The 9,223-nt window shown below is 35.2% G+C and overlaps 1 protein-coding gene across 1 annotated transcript; it reads right to left on the reverse strand.

The window, feature by feature from the left end:
• Window positions 1–772: 772 nt before the first annotated feature.
• LOC107852048 lies at window positions 773–1,371 on the reverse strand. The gene is made up of 3 exons (XM_016697100.1): window positions 1,349–1,371; window positions 1,131–1,295; window positions 773–923 (listed from the first exon to the last, which is right to left on the reverse strand). Exons 1-3 carry the CDS (start codon window positions 1,369–1,371, stop codon window positions 773–775), a joined length of 339 nt encoding a protein of 112 aa, XP_016552586.1.
• Window positions 1,372–9,223: the final 7,852 nt, after the last annotated feature.

Raw genomic sequence — 9,223 nt, forward strand, 5'->3', positions numbered from 1 at the left:
GGAATATCCGCTATCAATACCTCATTTTTATAGATTTTGTGGTCATGTTCCAATAAAATAAAAAGATCAAATCTGCTTAGGTACCCAAGTGGTATTGTGTTCTTGCGGGTTAGATGTAATTCCTTTGGCTTCCACACCCATACACTTTTAGACTTATGCCGCAACGGTAGGATTTGTGCCCTTTCCGTCCACAGATAAAGCAAATGGGTCCTCGAGAGAAGAAAGAGGTCTTGTCTGATTTAAATGACCCTGATGAGGAACTCGAATAGTTTTTTAAAGAGTTTGATCTTATGTAGGTACGACTTGGGGATGCCTTAAAATTTTTCAATTTTATTTTTGCATGACTAAGCTCTTCATGAAGTAGGTTAATTTCAATTTGATATGCTTCAATTTCTATTTGCTAGTTTCGTTGTTCCTTTTTGAGTTTTTGTTTGAATTGAGCTTCACAACTTTTGTTCTCTTGAGAAAGTTTGTTATATTCATCTATAACTTTTTGGAGCTTTTCAGTAATCATGTCTAAGTTAGATTCAAGAGTATTACAATTATGACAATCGTGTTGTCTTACCTCACGAGATTTACCTATTGCCACGAAGCACATATTTGTGACTTCTACTTCTTTTTTGATTTTATCTTCATCGCACCAAACTCCAAAGTTTTGATTCTTTCTAGATGATCATCATCTCAGTTCTAGACTGTGTTGTTTGAAATAACTAGGCCTTTATCAGTAGTAACAGAGATCATTATTTCTGGTGGAGTCATTATTTTTCCCTCTTTAGGATCTTTGCTGCATCTGTCTTATGATCTGCCTTACCCCATAGTTCATGAGAGCCATTCCTTCTCTATCAACATCTTCGAGAATATCCTTATCTTTGGTTGGAGCAGCATTGAAGGATACTGGTTTCTTCATTTCATCATTGTGAAACCTGTTGATATAATTTTTCTCATATTTAATAAGGTTACCTCGTAGTTCATCATATGTCATGTTGTGAAGATATCCGTATTCCATAATGGAAGCCTTCATTTCCCAAGTCTTTGGGAGACTTCTGACCAGCTTCTCGACTTACAGGATATGTGGATAGATCATCCTCAGTGATTTCAGTTTGTAGATAATTTAACTGAATCTGGCAAACATTGTTTCAATGTCCTCATTTTCTTCCATTTTGAATGACTCGTATTCATTGACCAGAGCAACAGTTTTTGACTTCTTGACCTTGTTGGTTCCTTCATAAGTTATCTCCAATTCATCCCATATTTCTTTTTTGGTTTCACAAGTTGATATCTTGTCGTATTCTTCCCTGCTAATTGCATACAAAAGTAAACTTATAACAAGTGCATTAGTTTGAATTACCTCTTGTTGTTCTTTAGTGACATCGAAGCATTCAAAGTCTTCTAAGTCAATACCGCTAGATTTCTTTTCTTTATCCTTTGACTTCTCTTTAAGTCCCGAAATTGGCTTTGGACACTTCCAGATGACAACTCAGGCTTGGATGTCATTAAATTGGACAAAAATTCTAAACTTATTTTTCCAGTAAGAGTAATGTTTCCCATTATAGTATGGTGGTCTTATAGAGCAGTGACCATCCTAGAGAAGAGCACCAGGAATCTGATATTTTGCTATTTGATCTTTGCTACCTTACGGTTAAGCAATGAAGTTGGTGAGACCTTGCTCTGATTCCAATTGATATTCAAAAGAGGGTGAATTGAAATTTTTTTCTGTGAGTCGACTACTAACTACTCACAGTCGACTTGCCTATAGATTAGTGCACTTCTCAAACAATTAGATTTAAACAATTAAATACATAAATAATAAAACATAAAGTAATAGCACAAAGATTTATCCTGGTTCAGAACACCAATTTGGTGCCTACTTCCAGTCCCCCTAGGTCTCAAAGTTTCCTTAGATCAGTAAATGTTTGGCTCGAGAATAATGATAGGAAACAAGTTTTGAAGACTTATTTTGATCTTCAAATCTTGTGACATAGTTTTAGTTGATGTTATAAAGTTGACTCGATCCTACTCTTTATATACCAATTGTAAACTAAAGTTAAAAAACCTTGTAAGACTAAAGTGAGACACTTTGAATTTTCTCCTTGAAGTTGTATAACTTGTGTTTGTCTTCATTCTTCATCATTTATAGTTTTTGGCTGCTACTTTTCACAAGGAAACCCAAGAGATTTCTTCTCAATCAAGGATTTCAATTGATTCCTTGACTGAGGAATTCATAACTTTGATATGTTCATATCAGATATATCCATATACAACTTTGAATCACATCTATATCAGATATGTCCATGATCTATTTTTCCTTTTAGTCTTGTATTGATTGGTGTCCATGTGATAGTCATAGCCTTTTTTCCTTTTGTTTAGATCCTGATTGATTTTTTGATTGATCTAGTCTGTCGTGATTCTGGGATGGTGATTCTCCTTCCATTTCCAAGATATTTGATTAATTTGCTTACCATTTTTTTTGAGTGCCTGATCTTCTTATGATTGGATTTCCTTCCATTCCTAGAGCTGGCTTCCTTTATTAGTCTTCAATATCCTACAAGGATCCACTACTTAGTTTGTCATTATTAAAATATAGACTTCAGAGACTAACAACTTCAACATAGGGTATGAATATCGCACATGATAAGGAATCAAAATATAGAAGTTTTTCCTTAAGATATCTTATAGCCTTTTAGAGATTGATACGGACGTCTATGTGCCGATTCGTGAGATTCTACTAGACATACTGCTCTTACACTTATGAGGCCAGTGAACCTGGCTACTCTGATAACAAATTTTCATGTCCCAAAAACTAGGTCATGATGGCACTTGGCGTGGACTAGACTTTATAATTAAGCTGATCGCCTAAACTGATTCAAAGAAAACAAAATTGATAATAACAAGGACCCAAGCAAGACTTCTAGAATGAAGTTGGACCAATCACGATGTACATATATATATATATGTATATATATATTTATTTGATAAATGAAACTCTTAAGAAACATATAAACAACCCAAAACCTGATGTCATAATGTAAGAGCAATCTATTACAAATTCAAAGTTGAAAAGTACAAAATCTATCTCTAATCCAAATAAAGACATAAGTAAAATGGAGTGAAATCCAAAAGTCCTCCCTAATTGCAAGAACTATTCAGTACCTCAAATATCACCAATCAACAACACTATTTCATCCTCTATATGTCTTACTCATACTAGGATCTGCACTGGGCACAGTAGGAGTGAGTATGGTCCATTTGTGCTCAGTACGACTGAGGAAAGTAGATAATAAGATAAGTAAAATGTACTATGAGCACATCACCTGTAAGCAGAAAAGTCCCAAATAGTAGCTCACAACATTTCCACTAACATTTATAATATATATGAACACAAAAATAGTAACAACAAAGATATAAAACAGAAATACACGACAACCAAACACAAGTCAAGGAAACTAAGGAATAACAAGAAAGATGCATATGTGATGCAATGAAATGGAATATGGATGGGGTAATGATGAAAGCTATCACATGACTTTTTGTATACACCTACCAAGCTTGCTACTACTAGGTAGGACCCTTGGGGATTTGCAACTCATATATTGTATCTCAAATCCAATCTCAATCTCAATTCATCTATCCACCCCAGCTCATGTTCATAGAGGGTTTTCATAAAGATGTCTCATTTTCTTTCAAAATTAGTGTTTCTTAGTGGAACCAATCCCACTACTCACCCAAATTCAACATTGCAGATATACTGGTGCAGTTTATTTTGCCATTCAACAATCAAAATTTAGGTTATTACAATATTCACTAATAAAAATCAACATGTAGCAACTATATGGAAGGGAAAAATGTTCAAAACAAATAGAATGAAAATCTTCGAAATTCATGTTATTACAACATCCACTACTAAAAATCTAGTTTATCCTTAAACTAAAGGCAAGAAAATACTTGAATCGATAAAGAGTTGAGGGTAACTACTATACATATTGGACTCAACCTTCCAAGTAGCCTTCAGGATAGTGCCTCAATTGAAGCTTAAATATAGGACATATATCTAGAACACAACTGTCTTACATCATTTCTAAAATGGACCCTAGTTCCTCAATAAATCTCAAACTCTTATCCAAATTAACTGAGTCCCATTAAAGTACATGAGACTCATTCGAAACATAGAGGAAGCAAAGACACATGAATATTAGATGAACAACTAAAAATTATGGAGAATCATCCAACTCATATAAAACCTATCCAATTGTACGGTGAATTTCCAAAGGTCCAATATACCTAGGGCTAAGCTTGACCATCTTTCCAAACCTCATCACGTCCTTCATGGGAAACACCTAAAGAAAGACTCTATCACCAATCCTAAACTTCAAGGCATATAGGCTATGATATACATAACTCTTTTGTCTACTTTAGTCACTCCCAACCTATCTTAAATTACCAAAACTTTATCCAAAGAACCGGGAAGAAAGTCAGCACTACGAGGTCTAACCTCTGAAGTCTTAAACCGATTAATGAATATCAACAATGCCTACCATACAATGCCTCAAAAAAAGTTATCTTATTACTCAAATAGTAGATATTATTATAAGCAAACTCTGCCAAAGGCAAATGCTCACTAACCCTAAAATCTATAATACATGTGCAAAGTATATCCCATAAAATTTGAATACTTTGTTTTAAATGACCATTAGTCTAGGGGGTAAAAGGTTGTGCTAAGGTAAATTTGAGAACCATATTCCTAAAAATACAGTCAAATGATAGAAATGAAAGCTAAGCCTCTATTTGAAATAATAGACACGGGTACCACATGAAGTTGAACTATCTAACGAGCAAAGATATGGGCTAACCTCTAAGTACTAAAGAAAATCTAAATAGGGATGGAATATGCTGATTTAGTCAATTGATACATGATGACCTAAATATTATTTGAACCATGATAATTAAAAGCAAACCTAACCATGAATTCATAGTGATCCACTCCCACTTCTATTCAGGAATAAGTAATCTCTGAAGCAAACTACACGATCTCTGATGCTTGACCTTCACCTTTTAAAAACACAAGAAATGAGCTAAAAAATCTTCCATATACTTCTTCATACCACACCACCAGTAAAGCTACTTTAAATTATTATACATCTTGGTCACACTTGGATAGATAGAATATCTAGAGCAATGAGCTTTCACTAAAATCAATATCACCCAATCTCCGATGCTCATTATAAAAACTCGATTATAAATCCTTTATACAATATAATAAGGCTTCCTTAGCCTCGCCATGAAACACTTTGTCTCGAGTCATTCCATAATACCCTTATTTTTTGCCTCTGAACTTTCTTGACTTTCAAGCTCAGTACCCAGGGTACAACTATAGTAATGAGTTGCAAAAACTCTACACGAGTCATATAGTTTCATCCATATCCAAACTAGTGTAGGTTCCCTAAGTTTCTATCCTTATCACGATTAGTACCATATGAGTCATAATAACTAAGTACGAGTCATGGGGTATGACTCATAATTAGACTAGAGTGTATGCCCCATGTATCTCCCCTATAAGTCATTGTAACAACTCATAACCAGATATCATGTATCCTTTCATGACCCATAACGACTTGGCATTTTTTTGCACTTTTAAGTGAGGGTATTTTTATCATTTTCCTTACTCCTCAATTAAAACTCACAACCTAAAATACTCTAAGGGACCCCATAATACTTTATTAATCCATCATGAACTACTCTCCACTCTCTCAAATTCCTCAAGTCAAGAACAACTAGGGTTTATCAAGGTTGATCATCTAGGGCTCTAAGATTGCTTTTTTCTTCATAACTCTTGGTATCCAAGGCATATAATGTATTACCTTAAACTTTTTTTCTATAAAGAAATGGGTTTCCTTGTTATTTATGTGGATTTAAATGTAGAATTGATTTGGGTTGAGGGTTTTAGAATGATAGTTACTTGAATTAAAATTTTCATGTGTATAATTCATTTGTTTATGCTTTAATTATGTATTTTGAAACTCGTTGGGGTGCATGGGTATGGTGAATGAGATAGGGGTTATGGCATTCACCTAAGTTAATGAATAATTAGTTCATGGGGGGCGTGAATTTCCCTAAGTTGATAGTCAATAGAAATGGCATAATGATATTAGCTTGCAAGCATAATTGGTATGGCGATACCAATGGTATGTGTCTTAATGGATGATAATGGTTCAATAAATGGGAATGTGTAAATATTTTAACTGGGCTTAAAAAGGATTTTGTAGCTAGCCGTAAAAGTAGAGGTCCAGAGGGACCGTATTGGAAACTTATGTTTTTGATGTAAGGGTTAGTATTGATGACCTTCTACTTGTGACACACTTGAAACATCCTAGGTTCTGACCATTAGAAAATTTCCTAGAATTTCCATGCTCCAAACCTAATATGACTCATGGGTACGAGCCATATGTTGACTAGTATTAGTTGGTAGGATGGTTTTGGTCATTATGATAGGTACACTTAGGGGTATAAGTCATAGGGCTTGGTACAAGTTATATTAGAGACTCATATGGTGGGCAGTGTTTGATCTTCCTGATATTTTATTTTGCCAGGGATACGGGTTATGGATATAGATAATTTGTTATGGTTATGACTTGGTTGGATGAGTCATATACTGGACAGTGTTTGATCTAAGGGTTGAGTCTTAGATATGAGTGGTGGGTACCAATCATTTTGGGAGGGTACAACTCATATAGGTCAGTCATATCCCGGTGATGGGTTTTTAAGGGATTTAAGTAGGGGTATTCTAGATATTTTTCTACTTACCCTAATTAGGACCCACTACTTCTAATACACTTAGGAGGTTATTTACCCTATTGTTATATTCATTAACACTTAGAAACTATTCCAAAGCACTCCATAATTCTCTCAAGAGATTTTGGGGCAAGAAGGCTAGGTTTTCATCTTGAGGATTGCTTTGGGGCTTGTCTTGGTGATTTATTTCCATTAATTCTTTGGTATAAGGCATAATTCTCTTTCCTCATTGTAATTTCACTAAAGGCATGGTTTATATGATTGATTTCATAGTTTTGATATTTCATGATTATGGTTTTCAATTATTATTTGGGGGTTTTGATATTAAATACTTGGTTATGATTTCATATGATTTTAATTATGCTTTTATATGAATTAATAGTGGTTCGACTCATGGTCTATAATTGGCATCTTTGGTGTTTGCATTTAAGATTTAGCATCACTACTTCTATGGAGTGCATGTTGATATCTATTCAGACCATAATAACTTGCAGTATGTATTCGCCTTGAAGGAGTTGAATATCAGGAAAATGAGATAGCTTAAGTTGACCAAGGACTATGATATGAGTCTTCACTACCATCCAGGTAAGGCTAATGCGATTTTTGATGCTCTTAGTAGGTTATCTATGGGTATCTTATCTCATTCTAATGAGAAGAAGAGAGGATTAGTGAAGGATATTCACCAGTTGGATAATAGTATAATTTTTCTCTTGGATTCTAAGGATAAAGATGTGATTGTTCAAGATGTGGTGAAGTGTGTTGAGGTGGAAAATAAATAGGTTTTAGATCCTATCTTGAAATAGATTAAGGATGATGTAGGTCAGTAAAAGGTTATGGATTTTAAGATTAGGGTGATAGTATCTTGAGGTACCAAGGTAGGTTTTATGTTTCGAATATTGATGGGCTACGAGAAAGGATTTTGGTTGAGGCTCATGAGTCGAGATATACAGTTCATCTAGGTTTGACAAAGATGTATCACAACTAGAAAAAGATCTATTGGTAGAAGAACATGAAGAGAGATATGGCCAACTTCGTGGCTAAGTGTATGGTGTGTCAGTAAGTGAAGATTGAGCACTTGAGGCCTGACTGCATCTTTCAAGAGATTGAGTTGCCCATATGGAAGTGGGAGGTGATCAACATAGATTTCATTACTGGTCTTCCGTGGACTCAAAATTAGCATAATTTGATTAGGGTCATCATGGACAGGATGACTAAGTCTTCTCACTTTTCGCCTATCAAGACTACTTATTTTGGAGAGAATTATGCTAAGTTGTTTATTAAAGAGATTTTCAAATTGCATGGTCCTCTAGTTTCCATTATTTTGGATCAAGGTACACAGTTCTCTTCTTACTTTCGACATTCATTTTAGAATGGCTTGGGCACACGGGTGAACCTTAGCACTGCATTCCACCCTCATATAGATGGACAAATGGACAGGATTATTTTGACTTTGGATGATATGCTAAGGGCTTGTGTGATTAATTTTGGAGGTAGTTGGGTGGATCATTTTTCTCTTATCGTATTGCTTACAATAATAGTTATCACTGTAGTATTGGGATCTCTCCTTTTGAAGCTTTTTATGGTAGGAGGTTTAGATCTCCTATCGGGTGGTTGGAGGTTGGTGACACTAGATTATTCAGTATGGACTTGGTTTACTAAGCCATGGAGAAGGTGAAGGTGACTTAGGATAGACTTAAGACTACTCCGAGTTGTCCAAATTCCTACACATATGTGAGGCAAAGGGAGTTGGAGATTGAGGTTGGCGATTGGGTGTTCTTGAAGGTATCTCCCATGAAGGGAGTGATGAGCTTTGGGAAGAAGGGGAAGCTCAGTCCCTGCTATGTGGGTCTATACTTAATTTTAATAAAAGATGGCAGTGTTGCTTATGAATTAGATTTGCCTTTGAGTTTAGGTTTTATTCATCTGATTTTCCATATATAGATGTTGAAGAAGTGTGTGGGCAATCCTTCTTTGGTTGTTCCTATTGAGAGTGTTGGTATCTCAAATTCCTTGTCTTCTGAGAAAGTTCTTTTTGAGATTTTGGATAGACAAGTCCGTCATTTGAGGACTAAGGATATGGATTTAGTGAAGGTTCTGTGGAGGAATCAAAAAGTTGAAGAAGCTACTTGGGAATTTGAAGAGGACATGAATTCCAAGTATCCGTTCTTGTTCCCCGAGTTGGATAATCGTGCATAAGGTATGCCTTTTCCTACTCCATTTGTTTACTGACTTTGGTAAAGGTGTTTTGATTGCATTCCTATCTTACATTCGTGCTAATAGATGTATTGACTCTTTATTCAGGGATGAATGATCCTTGGGGGGGGGGGGGGGGGGGGAGGGGTAATGTAATACCCCAAATTTTTTTCTCTAAAATTTCTTGACTTTTGAGCTCACTGACCAGTGTATGACTATAGTAGCAAATCATGAAGACTCTATA

Source organism: Capsicum annuum, unplaced genomic scaffold, assembly GCF_002878395.1.
Source record: "Capsicum annuum cultivar UCD-10X-F1 unplaced genomic scaffold, UCD10Xv1.1 ctg2759, whole genome shotgun sequence".
In the NCBI taxonomy this organism is placed as follows: Eukaryota; Viridiplantae; Streptophyta; class Magnoliopsida; order Solanales; family Solanaceae; genus Capsicum; species Capsicum annuum.

Coding starts and splice junctions, on each gene's coding strand:
- LOC107852048 (XM_016697100.1), bottom strand. CDS start 1,371: ATGTCACTAAAGAACAACAAGAG. Junction 1,296..1,348: donor TCACTAAAGAACAACAAGAG/GTAATTCAAACT, acceptor TGCAATTAGCAG/GGAAGAATACGACAAGATAT. Junction 924..1,130: donor AATGAGGACATTGAAACAAT/GTTTGCCAGATT, acceptor TTATATCAACAG/GTTTCACAATGATGAAATGA.